The following is an 18,416-nucleotide window of genomic DNA, read 5'->3' as shown; positions in this document are numbered from 1 at the left end:
ATTGTATCTCTCAATTTGTGGAGAGTGTAGGGCAGGGGCTAACTAGATATCAGGAGGCCCCATAGCAAAAGTTTGTAAGGGCCCTCCATTTACCAACTGATAAATGTATGTAAAACATATTACTTAGGCAGTAAAGATGGGCCCCCTCAGCTCTGGGCCCCATAGCAGCTGCACCCCTTACATCTATGATAGTTACGCTCTTGGTGTAGGGTCATCTCAGGTATTTCTTGCGTTGCAAATTACAAAATATGTGCAATGATTTACCTGCCCTTGATTGCACACATTTTGTAATCTGAGGAATTAGAATCACAGAAACCTGAGATAACCCAACAGTCTATGCAATTTTGTTCACATTAGATCTCCAATAAACATAAGTATATCATTCACTGACATCTACTATACGAACATTCAAACCCAGTGACACGTCATTTTGTAAGTTAGTGTTTATTTGCATAGAATTTCATCCCATTGTTATTTCACATATCAGATGCTTTTTATGGGTATGTAATAAATGGTAAATTTTAACATATTTTCTCTCTTTATGCGTGCCATAAAAGAGACAGTGCCAGATTCTCTAAGCTTCAAAAGTAATAAAACGGAGTGTGATAAACAGCCAGCCAATCAGCTCCTGTCTGACATGTTTCAAACACAGTCTGTGACATGGCAGGAGGGAGCTGATTGGCTGGCTGCTTATCACTCTCCCTTTTATCACTTTTGAAGGTTAAAGAATCTGGCCCATAATCTTTCCTGTTCTTCATATATAAGCAATTATCTACAGCAGGCTTGTCCAACCTGCGGCCCTCCAGATGTGCTAAAACTACACATCCCAGCATGCATTGCCATCATTCTAGCATTCCCTAATATCCAAATTGTGGCAAGGCATGCTGGTATGTGTAGTTTTAACACATCTGGAGGGCCGCAGGTTGGACAAGCCTGATCTACAGTATACAAAGGCTAAATCCTCAACTTTTTTAAAGGGGAGTACCACCAGTGACCACTAGAGCAGTGGCAAACGCAGGATTTTCAGAAGGGGGTTTCTAGAGGGGCGGAGCAAAACACAGAGATGGACACTTAGGTGACCCAGTATATGCCAGGTCAGTTAAAGTATTATAGATAGACCAAATGTATATAAATAATAATAATAATAATAATAATAATAATATATATATATATATATATATATATATATATATATATATATATATATATATATATATATATATATATTTGGGCTGAATGAAGGGGCCCTGATACTTCCAGGGTGGTAGAGGATGTTTAATACGCAGAGGAGGGGTGTATAGTGGAGTGGGTTTATAATTCATAATTTTCTGGTGGGAGGACAGCTTGCTTGACTGCAGATATCTCCAGTTTTCAGAAATAGATTTCTTAGATTTTAATGGAATTAAAAACTAGAGAATCCCCCCTACCAAATGGTATTGGGCACTAGGGGATCAGAGTTCAGGAGGCAGAGCAATCTGTCAATGATCATATAAAACTACATACCAGGTGTGTGGAGCACTGGAGCTGGAGAAGTAACCAGCTGCTTGAAGGCTGATATCTCTGGTTCTGGGAACAGTAGAGACAAGCTACTAGTGTCCAATAAAGGGGGAGAGTCCCAGCTTTTCGAATATACCCTCAGAAAAACTTTAGGTCAGACAGAACCTGAAATATCTGACTGGGAAGAGCAATTAACAGGCTTGGATGGGGACCACTGAAGTCAGATATCTCCGGTTCCCAAGGGCCGATTTTTTAAATTCTTGTACCCATGGAAAGAGGGGACCCTCAGCTTTCAGCCTAGGGCCCTTAGACTCCTGAGGGGGTTTCTGGGTACTCAGAAACCCCCCCTGCGTGCGCAACTGTAGAGGCCACTTAGAGGACCAAATTACTCCTTAACAGAAAGTGAAACCAAAATGATCTGTTTCAAACTTCCTGGATATAGACAGAAGGATCTGTGCAGACAGAGATTGGAGGTAGGATAGGGACTAAGCTTTCTACTAGAATTCAGAATTCCAAATTCAGACATACTGTACCGGGAATGCACGCCAATGTCAAAGCTTTCTTTTTTAAATGATATATAGAAATAAAATAAGAACAGTGATGTTTGATAAGTAGATGCAACCAAATCTGAGGTGTAAACACTCCTCCAAATGTGTCATGTGATAGACTCGCATGTAGACCCAACATATGTTTAAAAAATATTTTGGGGCTTACCATTTTCAGTTGTTTCTCATTGATCGAAAAACATAAATTGATCAAACGAATGTGTTTGATGTGTCCAACGCCAAATCCCCTCAGTACCATGCAAGGGGATGTAGACGTACACATCCCCTCACATGCAGCCGAAGGGGAGAGAATTAATTTGATTGTCGCCAGCCATCAAATGATTTATCTACCCCACGGAAATAAGAGTCAGTCTGAACTGAATTTTATTTCCTGCCGAAGAGGGGGCGGGCACTGACATCATGTGACAGTCAGCCACCCGCCCCTGGAGGCATCGGACCGCCCGCGTTCTCAGGGGAACACCCAGCATTTTCATGGGGATGCCCTTTAAATGCTGGGCCCTACACTGCTCCGGCCCCTGCCTGCCCTCCCCTATTCATATGAACGTCTCATAGACTGTGATAGTTGCCAACATACAGGGCCGCACCATCAGTCCCCAGCAAGAATACACTGGGGACCCATCAGTATTGAATGGCCCACATCATTTATTATTGTCAAGCAAAGCTCCTAATTTATGAACTGATATACAGTGGCGTAGCTGCAGACCCCACAATGGCTTGGAGGAGCTGGGGGTCTGTGAGGGCTACTGGTACCACTGCCTGGTCCAGTGGCGTAGCTACGTTTTGGGCACCCCCCCGCCGCCCCGCCGCCCATGCTAACCCCCTCCCCCGCAGTCTTACCTATCGCGCTGGTCCCGGCGGCTCCGTTCTTCTGCTGAGGACCACCACAAAATGGCCGCCCCCATACAGCAGACAGTTTCAGAGAACAGTGTGCTATATGGGGGCGGCCATTTTGTGGTGGTCCTCATCAGAAGAACGGAGCCGCCGGGACCAGCGAGATACGTAAGTCTGCGGGGGATTGGGGGGGTAACTATATCACCGCAGCCCCCGGCGCCCCCACATGCACAGCGCCCCCCCCCGCGCGGTGGCGGGGGCTGCGGTGCTATAGTTACGCCCCTGGCCTGGTCCTCTGCAGTGCCCGCCCCAGAAAAAGCTTTAGACTGCCCCCTCGTTTTCTAGTGCACCGCTTTACCGGTTACCAATGTCACTCGCACAATGGCCGCCGCTCCTCTAGCATCTGTAATAACTGTCTCCAAGGAGGCGGTGACCATATTTGGAGTGACATTGTTGATGGGGCAGACAAAGGAATCCCTTCAAGCAGGTATGGGGGGGGGGGGCTGCCTGAATCTTTTCAGGTGTGGGGGGGGAAGTATTTTTAGTTACTCTACTGTGTATGTATCAAGCAGTGAAAATATTGAAGACACCCTTAGCAACTAATTAGCATGGAGGAAGCATTTATCAAGTACATTTTATAAAATGATTTGTATTGTAGTTTCAATGGACAACTTCTCTCCCAGTCAGCCATTACTGGCAGGTCAGCATGCTCAGTGATACAGTGTCAGTGATGTCACTACAGGGGAACCGTTTCAGGAGAACCATAATTGGTAGAACAATTAATTTGTTCATCTTCAATGACCTAATATAGGGGGAGATTTAGCAAAGCTTGGGTAAAGATACAGTAGCGAGAGATAAAGTGCCAATATATGAGAGTCTGTAATCTTGAAACACTACCTATAAAATGGCAACTTTGTCTCTCTCCAAGCTGTAATAAATGCCCCCCGCCCCCCCCCATAGTTTAATCCATTACCTCAAATTAAGTTACTGATGATATTTTGTTTTGACATGCTGCTTTAATATGTCACGTGATTCTGGAGACTATATTAGCTGCATTTCTATGTATATACTGTAAATATGAATCTGATTTCCCTGTAAGATGTACAACGCATTCCCCTCTGTGATGAGCTGGTTTCCTGGAGTTCAGAAAACAGTGGGCAAAAATCAAAATGAGATGTACAAATTTATTCGAGAGACGTTCACCGCCCAGAAGAAGGAATTGGACGCCAATGACCAGAGGAATCTTATCGACACGTTCCTGGTGAAACAGCAGGAGGTAATGCGGCGCTTTACTGGCCCTTGTGTGATGCTTAATACAATAAGCCTTATAGAGGAACAGGGTTCATCAGGCTTCCTGGCACCCACAGCAAAACTTCAGCCTTTTGGCCCCTCCCCGCAGAATCCACACATCTATACCCACTTGTGTATTATCACGGCGCCCACGAAATCGGCCGAAAATCGCATGCAAAAATCGGATGCGATTTTGTTGCCGATTTCCGGACGATTTTTGGCCGATTTTAAACTTTTTATGGCCGATTTGCATGCATGCGATTATAAATTGTACAAGTAAGGGTTCTTACAATGCTTAAATGCACCCCCATGCCACCCCCCAAGTATAAACGTGAACCCGAAGCGTGGCGAGCGCAGCGGTACCGCGAGGGGCGGCGGTACGCGTCCTACGACCTTTTCATACCCCCACTATCCACGTCGGCGTGGAGTTGAAAAAAGAAAGTGTGGCGAGCGCAGCGAGCCCCGCGAGGGGACGCGGATACCTTCACAGGTATACGCATCCCCTCGTGGGCTTCACAGGTATCCTCGTCCCCTCGCGGGGCTCGCTATGCTCGCCATGCTTCGGGCTCGGTGGCTCACTGCGCTCGCCACACTTTCTATTCTCAACTCCACGCCGACGTGGATAGTGGGGGTATGAAAAGGTCGTAGGACGCGTACCGCCACGCTTGCCACGCTTCGGGTTCACGTTTTATACTTGGGGGGTGGCATGGGGGTGCATTTAAGCATTGTAAGCACCCATTACGGTGCTTATACAATTTAATATCGAATAGGAGTTAAAATCGTATCGCATCGAATGCCATCGGGTGTATGGCATGGGATGCAATGCGATTAAAAAATCGTGCAACTAATTATCGGGGTGCCGTGCTAGTACACAAGTACCCAAGGATGGAATAACATGCAAATCGGCAGGAAATGGCCGAAAATCGGACGCAAATCAGCCGAAAAAACGCATCGCAGATCAAATCGGCCAAAAAATCTGCCGATAAATCGGATGCGATATCGTATGCGATTTAGATGAAATCGGGCGCCATGATAATACACAAGTACCGTAGCATTTTATAAGTTCAACAGCCTGTATGCATTACGTTTAACACTTTTGTTGGTAAGCTGCTCAATCAGAGGTCTGTCACTCAGGTGCCAATAGGGAGGGGCAATTCTGGTTAGGAAAACAACATTTTGTATCCCAATTGCACACTGAGTGAGAGATCAGTGGCAAACGCAGGATTTTCAGAAGGGGGTTTCTAGAGGGGCGGAGCAAAACACAGAGATGGACACTTAGGTGACCCAGTATATGCCGGGTCAGTTAAAGTATTATAGATAGACCAAATGTATATAAATAATAATAATAATAATAATAATAATAATAATAATAATAATAATAATAATAATAATAATAATAATAATAAATATATATATTTGGGCTGAATGAAGGGGCCCTGATACTTCCAGGGTGGTAGAGGATGTTTAATATGCAGAGGAGGGGTGTATAGTGGAGTGGGTTTATAATTCATAATTTTCTGGTGGGAGGACAGCTTGCTTGACTGCATATATCTCCAGTTTTCAGAAATAGATTTCTTAGATTTTAATGGAATTAAAAACTAGAGAATCCCCCCTACCAAATGGTATTGGGCACTAGGGGATCAGAGTTCAGGAGGCAGAGCAATCTGTCAATGATCATATAAAACTACATACCAGGTGTGTGGAGCACTGGAGCTGGAGAAGTAACCAGCTGCTTGAAGGCTGATATCTCTGGTTCTGGGAACAGTAGAGACAAGCTACTAGTGTCCAATAAAGGGGGAGAGTCCCAGCTTTTCGAATATACCCTCAGAAAAACTTTAGGTCAGACAGAACCTGAAATATCTGACTGGGAAGAGCAATTAACAGGCTTGGATGGGGACCACTGCTTTGAAGTCAGATATCTCCGGTTCCCAAGGGCCGATTTTTTAAATTCTTGTACCCATGGAAAGAGGGGACCCTCAGCTTTCAGCCTAGGGCCCTTAGACTCTGGAGGGGGTTTCTGGGTACTCAGAAACCCCCCCCTGCGTGCGCTACTGGAGATATCTACATAATAATCAGATAACACAGAGATTTTGGTTGCGTATATCTGCAGATATAGGGCTAAGCCCCCAGGCCGTACGTCAAGGCATCTCTGTCACTGGGGGTCCCTAATACTGGGTATGGGTCTGGGGTGTGGGCCCCCAACATGCCGACACAGGCTGAGTACTCCAGGGCAGCACATATATGAAAATTAGTGGGGGTTAATAAGAAGCACATAGGTGCTATGTAGGGAAGTGAAGGTGGGATTAAAATACAAAATATATACAAAAATAAGTGTTAATAAAGTGTTAGGCTGGTTTTACACAGTCCGGCTCCTGCCGGACGGGAAATTACCGCACGGCTTAAAAGCTGTGCCGCCCCTACAGTGTGTGATGGCAATGGGCGCCTTCACACACCACGGAAATTACCGGATACTTATGCCCGCCCCCATGTGACGAGTAGGGCGGGCGTACATCCCGTCAGACTGGAAATGCCAGTCAAACTGTTTGGATCCACCCCCATGTGACGAGGGGGCGGGGCCACAGGATCTCCAAACCGGACCATGTGAAAGGTCCAGAAATCCGGCTAAAAGCCGGACAAAGTGGGTCCGGCTTTTTTCCGTCCGGTCAAAACCGGAGTGTATGAAACCAGCCTCAGGGTCTGCTAACCTGGAGCAGACCAGCCCTACCAACACAGGGGGCACCACACTCCCAAACCCATCCCATTAGCAGTAACATATATGTCTTGGCTTAATAGCCCAGTGTAAGGCCACATGATATGCATTACGTTTAACAAGTATACATCACTCATAGCAATGCATCATATTGTTTTAAATAGACTCAGGACACTAGTGCCCTAGGCAACTGCCTAAAGCTATCTTAAACATAGAATTTGATGGCAGATAAGAACCATTTGGCCCATCTAGTCTGCCCCTTTTTTTACACTTTGGGTAATCTCAACCCTTTTTAATCCTTATTTCTTTGTAAGGATATTCATATGCCTATCCCAAGCATGTTTAAATTGTTCTACTGTCTTAGCCTCTACCACCTCTGATGGGAGGCTATTCCACTTATCCACTAACCTTTCTGTGAAGTAATTCTTTCTAACATTTCCCCTGAACCTACCTCCCTCCAGTTTCAGTGCATGTCCTCGTGTTCTATTACTTCTTTTCCTTTGAAGAAAATTTCCCTCCTGTACTATGTTAAAACCCTTGATATATTTGAAGATTTCTATCATGCCCCCCCTTTCCCTTCTCTGCTCCAAACTATACATGTTAAGATCTTTTAGTCTATCCAGGTAAGTTTTGTGATGTAGGCCATGCACCATTTTAGTTGCCCTTCTTTGTGCACTCTCCAATATATTTATTTCCTTCTGAAGATGTGGTCTCCAGAACTGGACAGAGTATTCCAGATGAGGTCGTACCAATGACCTATACAGTGGCATTATTACGTCTTTTTTTCTGCTGCTGATTCCTCTCCCTATGCAACCAACTATCTGACTAGCCTTCCTTATTGCTTTGCTACATTGCTTTTCTGCCTTTAAGTCACTTGAAATAGTGACTCCTAGATCTCTTTCCTCCTCAGTAGTTTCCATTACAGTACCCTTGATACTATATTGAGCCTTTGGGTTTTTGAGTCCCAAGTGCATCATTTTGCATTTTTTTGCATTAAACTGTAGTTGCCATGCTCTTGACCAATTCTCAAGTTTACCTAGATCATCAGCCATTTGATTTACCCCTCCTGGTGTGTCTACTCTGTTGCATATCTTTGTGTCATCTGCAAAAAGGCATACTTTCCCTTCAATACCATTTGCAATGTCACTAACAAAGATATTAAAGAACACTGGTCCAAGTACAGATCCCTGGGGTCTTATATGTTAGATCTGGCCATGACTGGGTGACAAGGGCTCTTGTGGGGAAAAGTATGTGAATTGTAACATACCGTAGAAATAGCTTTATTGGTGCTCTAACCCAATGGAAGACTTGGTAGAATGATCATTATTTATACACACAAACAACCTGTTCTATCCAATTGGTCAAGAGTAACTTATGAATACCGTAGGTTTCAAAACGTCATGATTTGAGTGGCAAGACAATATAATTAATATTCCCCGGCACTTTGCATACAACTAAAGTGTTAGATGTTGTTTATAAGATATTACTATTTACTGTACCTCCTGTGTTTGGAATCAATCCAGATGATATCCTCTAGAAAAGGTTCACTCTAAACTTCTGTCAATATTTACCATGGGATTGGAATGGGCAGTTTTCAATCTGGACCCAGTCAGGGGTTAAAGTTAGCCGGAACGGGGCGGAACTGCGTTCGGTCAGTTCCATATTGGAGGCGGAACGGTTCCGCCTCCGTCCGGTCACCTTTCCCCGTATGTCTGCCCCTTCCTACAGCTTTGCCCTTGAGACAGCAGAGCAGAGCGATGTAAACCCGGCTGTCTTGCTTGTCTATTCCCACGACGCGACTCCTCAGCACTGCGCGGCTATTTAAAATTACACGCCGGACCCGGCTCACTGCCCGGCAGCCAATCAGGCAGCTTGTAACTTGTAGCCAATTGGAGCTGCGGCTGCGCCGTGAGCCGAGCCCGACGCGTCATTTAAAATAGCCGCGAAAGGCATGAAAGACAGCCGGGTTTACAACGCTCTGCCTGGCTGTCTCTATAGAAAGGCTGCAGGCAGAGACAGACACAGCGGCAGTGACGGGCATGAGAAGGTTGCTGCCGCTGGCCTGCTGTGAGCTGGGAGGCTGTGTGAGCGGAGGCAGTCTCAGCATCAGGGGAATATAGGTGGTACTAGTGCAGCTTGACAGCCGGCGCTTTCCCTGAAGCTGGCCCCGCCCACCACAATGGGCTGCGTGTATCAGTCCAGGCCTGGCCTGCTCTTCCTGGCTGCTGCAGCTATTCTGCCTACTGTACACTACCTCCCCCCACCACACTGCCTGCCTGGGTGACTCCCTGATCTTCACTGCACAGGATTACACCAAGTGGGTGAGTAATGGATGTGATAAGGGGGAGAGGAGATGTGTATCATGTTCTGGGTGTAATATGGGGGTTGGGGCTGTGTATCATGTTCTGGGTGTAATATGGGGGTTGGGGCTGTGTATCATGTAATGGGTGTAATATGGGTGTTGGGGCTGTGTATCATGATCTTGGTGTAATATGGGGGTTGGGGCTGTGTATCATGTACTGGTTGTAATATGGGGGTTGGGGCTGTGTATCATGTACTGGGTGTAATATGGGGGGGTGGTCTCTCACACTGCCAATCTCCTGCTGTCTCTCACTCCCCTGCAATCACTCACTGTCTCCCCTTCCCTCTGTGGTCTCTCCCACTGTCCTTCTGGTCCCTTGCTTTCTCTGTGTCCCCTGTCCCCCTGTCCATTTCAGTCCCTCACAGTTCCCAGAGTTCCACCACCTCACCAGGACCACTTTAAGCACTGGACCCAGTAGCTTGTAAATTTGTGAGCAGGGCACTCTTAGTGGGTGTTCAGATGCTGCCCGGCCTTAGACTGCACATGCGCAGTCTAATCATTCAATTCCGGCGTGTTAGGGGCCAAACCCCAGGATCCCACCGATCCTGATCCCGGGATTGGCCACCCTAGTCTGTATGCTGACACAAAGGTTCAAAATTCACATGGGGGAGCCATGCCAACTGCCAGTGAGTCAGTAAGGAATGGCAGTTGGTGCAGGTCCCCATTAGACTTTTGAACTGTGCTGCAGCTGCCACCTCTGAAGCTGCCAATGTCAGTATGTCATTACACAGTCTTGTTTTATCACTGATTGTTGCCATTCTAAAACATAACGGAATATGCTGGTGCTATATAAGTAAGGGTTAATAAAATATATAAATAAATTGACTGTAATTTAGGCGCTGCTAGAGCTCTCCGTTATTAATTTGTTGTTTGAACATGTGATCTAGAAAAACTAGAATTAAAGTTTGGAAGGGATTAAATAGGGATTGCTCATGAGACATATAGAATTTCTGGAAGGAACATCATCAACAGCTGACAGCCATTGAGATCTCATAATTGGCTCATGCTTCGGTTAGTGTCTTTGATTCTAAAGTACAGTAGTGCATATTTGTAATCTGACTTGACCAGGATAATACAATTCAATATAAGAAGAGTTCAACAGCTTCTGGTGATGTGAGTTCTGTTATCTTCAATCAGTCTCTTGGCAACCAGTAAGATGTGCAAACTAGGCCTAGGTTCAAATACTTGTGCTAATTTGGAAGATTGAGACAGCATTTCATCACAATGCAAATAATCAAGGTTATTGGCTCAGCCGATCATCTCGCTACAGTTCCTTCGGTAGTTGTGTAATATCTGGGCACCCGATTTTTTTGATTGCATGCCTTAACTTAAGGCATGCAATCAGATGCGATGGACCCGATTTTTTTCATTGGGTCGATCGCATCGTGTGCGACCAAATCGCATGCGATGCGATCGACCCGATTTTTACATTGGGTCCGATGTTAAATGCCCCCCAAGACCCCATTTTTAATTGTATAACCACCCTGATGGTTTATTATGTGAAAATCCCCCCCCCCCTTGTTAACGCCACACCACGATCAACGCCAACCCAAAGCGTGGCGAGCGCAGCGAGCCTGCCAGGGGCGGCGGTATGCGTCCTCCGACCTTTTCATACCCCCACTATCCACGCTGGCGTGGAGTTGATTTCATATAGTGTGGCAAGCACAGCGAGCCCGAAGCGTGGCGAGGGGACGCGACATACGAGCCCGAAGCAAGGCGAGGGGCCGCGGATTACTTAACATGAATTCCGTGTCCCCTCACGGGGCTCGCTGTGCTCGCCACGCTTCGGGCTCGTATTCCGCGGCCGCTCGCCACGCTTCGGGCTCGGTGGCATTGATCGTGGCGTGGCGTTAACAATGGGGGGGCATTTCACATAATTAACCATCAGGGTGGTTATACAATGAAAAATGGGGTCTGGGGGGCATTTAACATTGGATCCAATGTAAAAATCGGGTCCATCGCATGCGATTTGGTCACATGCGATGCGATCGACCCGATTTTTCCGACCTAATGAAAAAATCGGGCGCCCAGATATTACACAAGTACCATTCCTTCTACTGTGCAACCTACATAATCTATTTAGAGAATCTGCCCAGCATTTCTTTACTGTGCAAATCACCTTTGTATTAGGTAAATCAGCCCAGCTTATCTCTGTAGAGCAATTACCTGTGCTAGTCAGAAAACCTACATTCAGTGTCAGTTACCATAGCTCCTGTATCTTGAAGATTCTTTTAACTATTTCTATATAGTTTTTTATTATCTACTTATTTTTATTTCCTTGGCATTCAGCTAGTGCTTTTGACTCCATTTGTTCTGAGGTATCCAATTGCCTTTAAATATAAGGTCCTGTCATCTTGAGCCTGCCTGAAGCACCAGCTAACTGCATCTGGATTGGGAGATGTTATAGGTGAAGTCCTTGGCAATTGGTTCTGCAGACTCAGGTTAATGGTGGGAACTTTTGACATACCAGTGGGTACAATAACTGAAAAAGTTGCAAGGAGTCTCAAGATATTACATTAACCAAAGTTTCAGAGCTCAGGTTTAGAAGTATTTAATTTATAGAAAGAAGGTCCAATTTAGTAGATACCACAGATGGTTGATAAGTAGGCCGTGTCACATCTTCTGCACAAACCACACATTACATTTTAAGTACAGTAATACAATTGTATGCATTTTAGGAAAAACCAAACCCTGAATTATTTTTCACCAATGAAAATCTAACAATGCTTGTGGCTGATCTCTTTGGTGCTGGCATGGAGACCACCTCAACCACTCTGAGATGGGGTCTTCTGATGATGATGAAATACCCAGAAATCCAAAGTAAGAGAATGTTTTCTGCTTTATTATAATACATATTACTTATCATATTGTCTAAATAAAATTATAAAGAAAAAGCTATATACAGCTAGAGGCCTACATCAGCTAGCTCTGGGCTGGCCAAGCTGGTCCTCAAGATCTACCAACAGTCCATCTGTGGATCTGTACAATGAAGCAGTGGCGGCTCCAGAGGTGTGGCTGCAGCGCAGGGCCAGATTAATAATGGGGTGGATGGAGGGGCAGCTCCAGGCCTCCACAAAAAATTAGGCCCATTGCTGGTTAAGAATGAAGCCAGCACATGTTTGTGACTTTAATGACCACTAAACCTGTGCACCAGCTAGTTGGTCAGAAAAACCGGAACTGTTGGTAGATCTCGAGGACCGGTTTGGCCGCTCCAGGGCTACATGATACATTTTGCTCTAAAACAATAGATGTATTAAGTAATTTGAAAGTACGAGTGGTCCACAGGTATTGTTATGTTTAATGCACTTCACCTCTTATTTTGGAAACAGGAAAAGTCCAAAATGAGATTGATAAAGTTATTGGCTCAGCGGAGCCTCAGGTGTCTCACCGCAAGGACATGCCCTATACTGACGCCGTAATACACGAGACTCAAAGATATGGAAATATAGTTCCAGCAAATGTCCCACATGCTACTACTCAGGATGTCACATTCAGAGGGTATTTTCTACCAAAGGTAAGAAGCAAATCTGATTGTGTCCCATTATTGTAGAGATGTGTCCTCATACATAATGCTCCACTAAAGTGAGTGATTAAACCAGTGGTGGTACCAGTGCAACCACAGTCCAATAACTCACCAAATATATGTGCCATGTTGGAGGAGACAGATGTTAGAGGTCCTACTGTCAGGGAAGACCAGCGCATATACTGTAGCGCTACCCGGCAGTGCTAGATTCCCGAAATGATGGTGTGACTGCAAGCCTATAACCCATGGCGACAAGCGCAAAAGCCCATATAACAAGCATGAAACCCCTTACAAGGAGCATTTAGCACCTGGCAATGAGCATGGATCCCCTGGCAAGCAGCATGTAAAACTTGGCAACAAAAATGAATAGCCTGGTAATGAGCAAGATACCCAAGTCAACAAGCAATAATCCCCCGGAGCAAATGAGTAGGAAATAAGCATGTACCCTTGGCAATGAGCATGTAACCCCTGGCAACGTGCAACCTCTGGGCTGCAGCGATGACCATAAAGTGTAAGGCAGGACCGCTTTACATATATAAACATAATGTGATCATGTATTATTATTATTATTTGTATTGTTATTATTATACTTTATTAATGTAGTGCCACATGGTACATAAATGAATAAGCAAAATAGTGACTTGCAGTTTAATATAATAGGGACAAGTACAGGGTATATAACCATAGCTGCATCAGCAGAGGACACTGAAATAAGTATCAGGGGGCAGATCACAGTGACTTACAGTTATATACAATAGAGGACAAGTACAGGGCACATAACATAGCTGCATCAGCAGAGGACACTGACATAAGTATCAGGGGCAGAACACTGTGACTTACAGTTATATACAATAGAGGACAAGTACAGGGCACATACACATATCATCTATTGTATATAGAAACATAGAATTTGACGGCAGATAAGAACCACTTGGCCCATCTAGTCTGCCCCTTTTTTTAAACATGTTACCTCAAACCATATTTGATCCTTATTTTTTTGTAAGGATGTCAATATGCTTATCCCAAGCATGTTTAAATTGTACTACTGTATTTGCGTCTACCACCTCTGATGGTAGGCTATTCCACTTATCTACTACTCTTTCTGTGAAAAAATTCTTCCTCACATTTCCCCTGAATCTTCCTCCCTCTAGTTTCAGTGCATGTCCTCGTGTTCTGTTGCTCCTCTTCCTGTGAAGAATGTCTCCCACCTGTACCTTGTTAAAACCCTTGATATATTTGAAAGTTTCTATCATGTCCCCCCTTTCCCTTCTCTGCTCTAAAATATACATATTAAGATCTTTTAGTCTTTCCTGGTACGTTTTGTGATGTAGGCCATGCACCATTTTAGTTGCTCTTCTCTGTACAGTCTCTAATGTATTTATATACTTCTGAAGATATGGCCTCCAGAACTGAACACAATACTCTAGGTGAGGTCGTACCAATGACCTATACAGTGGCATTATTACTTCTTTCTTTCTACTGCTGATACCTCTCCCTATGCAACCAAGCATCTGACTTGCCTTCTTCATTGCTTTGTTACATTGCCTACCTGCTTTTAAGTCCCCTGAAATAGTGACACCTAGATCCCTCTCTTCCTCAGTAGTTTCCATTATAGTGCCATTTATACTATATTGAGTCTTTTGATTTCTGAGACCCAAGTGCATGATTTTGCATTTTTTGGCATTAAACTGTAGTTGCCATTCTCTTGACCATTTCTCTAATCTACCTACTGTAGATCCTCAATCATTTGTTTTACCCCTCCTGGTGTGTCTACCCTGTTGCATACCTGTATATAACTGTAAGTCACCGTGTTCTGCCCCTGATACTTATGTCAGTGTCCTCTGCTGATGCAGCTATGTTATGTGCCCTGTACTTGTCCTGTATTGTATTCAGCTGTAAGTCACTGTATTCTGTCCCCTGATACTTATGTCAGTGTCCTCTGCTGATGCTATAGATTTGAGTATCATTAGCATAGAGATGATATTGGAAGTCAATAGAGCTAATGAGTTCACCTAAAGAGGACAGATGTAGAGAGAAAAGAAGACCAAGAAGATAACATTTGGGGACAGTAGAAGTGGGGGTGAGGTGGAGTCATGGAAGGAGACGGAAAATGAATGGTCAGAGTGGTAGGAGGATTGACAGGAGAGGGTAGTATTACAAAGACCAAGGGAATGATGGATTTGCAGAAGGAGAGGGTGGTCCCCAGTTTCAAATGCAGCAGAGGGGTCAATACGAATAAGCAAAGAGTAGTGGCACTTAGATTTTGCATCATGGAGATTGTTGCATTCTTCCATGAGGGCAGTTTCAGTGGAGTGGAGAAGATGGCAGCCAGACTGGAATGTGTCAAGTAGGGAGTAGGAGGAGAGAAAGTCAGTGAGGCGATTGTAGACAATATGCTCAATGAGTTTGGAGACAAAAGGGAGGAGAGAGATGGGTTGGTAATTGGAGAGGGTGTTTGGATCAAGGGTAGGTTTTTTAAGGATTGGAGAGACAAGGCCATGCTTGAAGGTAGAGGGGACACTGCCAGATGAGAGAGAGAGAGAGAGATTGAGGAGGTAGGTTAGATAGGAACAGGCAGAGAGAGAGGGGTAGGGGATGAGGCAGGAGGGTATAGGGTCTGATGGGGAAGGGCTGACGGGGGAGGATAGCCATGACTTCCTCACCAGATACTTGGGAGAAGGATGTCAGAATTGGTAAGAGGAAAGAGGAGGCATTGTAAGGTAGAGGAAGCAGACGGTTGCTGATGGCCTTAGAGGATGTGATTTCCTGACGTATGGAGTCTTTTTTAGATGTGAACTAAGTAGCAAACTCAAGATTAGAGAGTGATGAGGGAAGGGGAGGTAGACAACGGAGGGAACTGACATTGGCAAAGAGGCGCCTGGGGTTTTTAGACTGGAAAGAGATTAGATTCTTGAAGTATGACTGTTTAGCAAGGGAAAGGGCAGCACGAAAGGATAAGAGCATTATTTTGAAATGGAGCGTAATTTCCTCCATTGTTGCTCAGCAGTACTTGAGCATTTTTGCAGGTATCTAGTGCTTTTGGTGTGCCAGGGTTGATATTGTTTGAGAGGATGAATAATGGTTGATGAAGCAACAGAATGCAGATGTACTGTAAGTGATGTATTCTATAGGGAACTGGCTTTTTCTGGACATGAGAGAGAATAGGAGAGAAGTGAGTAAAAGAGAGCAGACGATGGATTAGGGAAATCAGCAATATCAAGTGAAGATTTGAGGTTAATGAGTTTTGAGGCATAGGTTTCTGTATGAGTGTCAATAGGGATGTTGAAATCGCCTAAGATAATGTAGGGAATGCCAGAAGAGAGGAAGTGTGGAAGCTAGCAATTAATTTTGAGGCAGTGCCGGGGGGGGGGGATGATAAATGACAGCAAGTGGTAGATTCACAGGTTGGAAGAGGCATATAGTGTGGACCTCAAATGTAGAGAATGTAAGAGATGGTTCTGGAGGTATGAGTTGGTAGGGATAACTAGAGGGTAAAAGAACACCAACCCCACCACCATGGTGGCCCTCTGGTCAGGGTGTATGCAAGAATGTGAGACCTCCAGCAGGAGAAGGTGGTGATCCAAGTTTTGCAATGGCTAGGAGATGGTGGGAGTTGGAATGTCATGAGTGGGGACCAGTTTGTTAAAAATCGATCTGGCATTCCATAGGGCACAGTATAAGGGGTGTAAAGATGTGAATGAGATGATCAGGGTTGCTATAGTACTCAGGCAAGAATGAGTTGGAAGGCTGGTATACAGAGGGTGTAGTGATAGTGCTGGTCACTGAGATAGGAATGGAAATGGCAGGAGTTGGGCACAAAGGGAGTACAGTGTGATACTGATCACGGAAAGGTGAGGTGACAGTGGGAGGAGGGAGGGAGCAGGGCTGGTGGGGTATAGTCAGATCATTTAGAAAAGAGAACAATATCACTCCATGTGTAAGTGGTAGATTTACTGCAATGTCAGGTTTTTAAAGCTGCCAATCATTCATGGATTTGACAGATGGATTTAAGCAACAACACAAATAACTGGTAATCGGGATCCTCAGATTTGACAAATGGCGGCTTAGTAATTGTTGCTTTAAGGATCAATAAGGGTTTACATTTTTAGTATACATCTGTTTCTAAGTAGGAGTTTTAAAAATTTGCACCATGCAGTCAAAAACATACAATCTTGATAACATATCATCACGGAATCCTACGCACTTTAATTGTTCTGTACCTAAGTATACAATACTACCCTGTTATTCTATCTACAGGGGACACACGTTATTCCCCTGCTGACGTCGGTGCTGTATGACAAGAATCACTTTAAAAAACCAAAAGAGTTTTACCCGGAACATTTTCTGGACGCCGGCGGCAATTTTGTGAAGAATGAAGCGTTCATGCCGTTCTCAGCCGGTGAGTGGCCTCTGATGTTCTGCCTTAGGGACCCATTCAACACTGATCACGAATTTGTAGCCCTGGCGATTATAGAACTACCGCGGATGCACAGGTCCCCCTGCAAATAGGTTATTTATCACCGGCCATTTGCAGGATGATTGACAGCCAACAGCCATTTGGGGGCGGCAACCCAGCGTTTCCAGAGTGCCCCGGAACACGCTGGTGTTGCCCGGCCATTGTGAGGGTGGGCCGCTGATGTATTTGCAGTTGTGCACAGGGAGGGAGGGCGATAATCAGTGCAATAATCTCACAGTACTGTACTGTACAGAATTGTGTATAACTATAACATAATACTACACTGTGCTTTACGTTCCCTTGTTCTAGGTAAGAGAAGTTGTGCCGGGGAGAACTTGGCCAAAATGGAACTCTTCATGTTCTTTGTGAAGCTGCTGCAGAACTTCACCTTCCAGGCTCCTCCAGGGGCCACACTGGACCTGACCCCTCAAGTTTCTTTCACCTGCTGTCCTAAGCCCTATATGATGTGTGCTGTGCCTCGTACATAACATAGAATTGTAACATGCACTAAATGTAAAGGATTTTATTTTCCTAGTTTGGTTTATGGAGATATAATAAAGACTATATCCTTATTTTTAAACCATTGAAAGTCACTTACTATGTCTGGGCTGTTCCCGCAGTGGGATGGGATTCAGTTATGGTACAGTTTCAATCTCTTCCAATGTACAGGGGCCCAACCTGTACACACCTGTGTTCATATAATCCAGCACCAATCACAGGGCCAGATGTATAAAGCTTTAAAAAAGTGGCTAGTGATAAACAACCAGCCAATCAGCTCCTTCCTGCCATTTCGCGAGGCTTTTAATAGCGGCTCCCGCACCCGCCATCTTCACTCCAGTCTAGGAGCGGGTTGGGAGAGGGTGTGTTGGTGCTGCTGCTGGGGCTTGAACTGAATTTGTCGCTGGGGCTTCCTGCTGGGGCCTGTCTCCCTCAGTGCTGCTGTGTACTCCTCTCTGCTTAGGGTGAGATCACCTTAGCAAAGAAGACAGTCAGCTGTGTAACAGTGATAACTGATTCTGCTGTGTGTGTAACTGTGTACTTGTAGTACTACTGTCTCCTCTGTGCTGGGGTCTACCTCTGGTGCTGTGCTGTACAGTAGGAGCCCATCTCATCTATCTTCCTTAAGCTGGGTACACATATATACAATCCCTGTTTCTTGCGACCGTTGGACCTACCGTACA

At 45.0% G+C, this 18,416-nt stretch overlaps 1 protein-coding gene across 1 annotated transcript in view; it reads left to right on the top strand.

Annotated features, from left to right (window-relative positions):
* LOC146063033 (uncharacterized) overlaps positions 1-17,723 on the top strand; it is an 88,863-nt gene extending 71,140 nt beyond the window's left edge. The window contains exons 19-23 of the mRNA XM_083175044.1: positions 3,994-4,170; positions 11,935-12,076; positions 12,586-12,770; positions 17,037-17,178; positions 17,545-17,723. Of these exons, the coding sequence (XP_083031170.1) occupies positions 3,994-4,170; positions 11,935-12,076; positions 12,586-12,770; positions 17,037-17,178; positions 17,545-17,723 (825 nt within the window). The remainder of the gene's footprint in view (positions 1-3,993; positions 4,171-11,934; positions 12,077-12,585; positions 12,771-17,036; positions 17,179-17,544) is intronic.
* Positions 17,724-18,416: the final 693 nt, after the last annotated feature.

This window comes from Crinia signifera, chromosome 3 (assembly GCF_055691185.1).
Source record: "Crinia signifera chromosome 3, ASM5569118v1, whole genome shotgun sequence".
NCBI lineage: Eukaryota > Metazoa > Chordata > Amphibia > Anura > Myobatrachidae > Crinia > Crinia signifera.
This window is presented reverse-complemented; position numbering and strand designations above follow the sequence as displayed.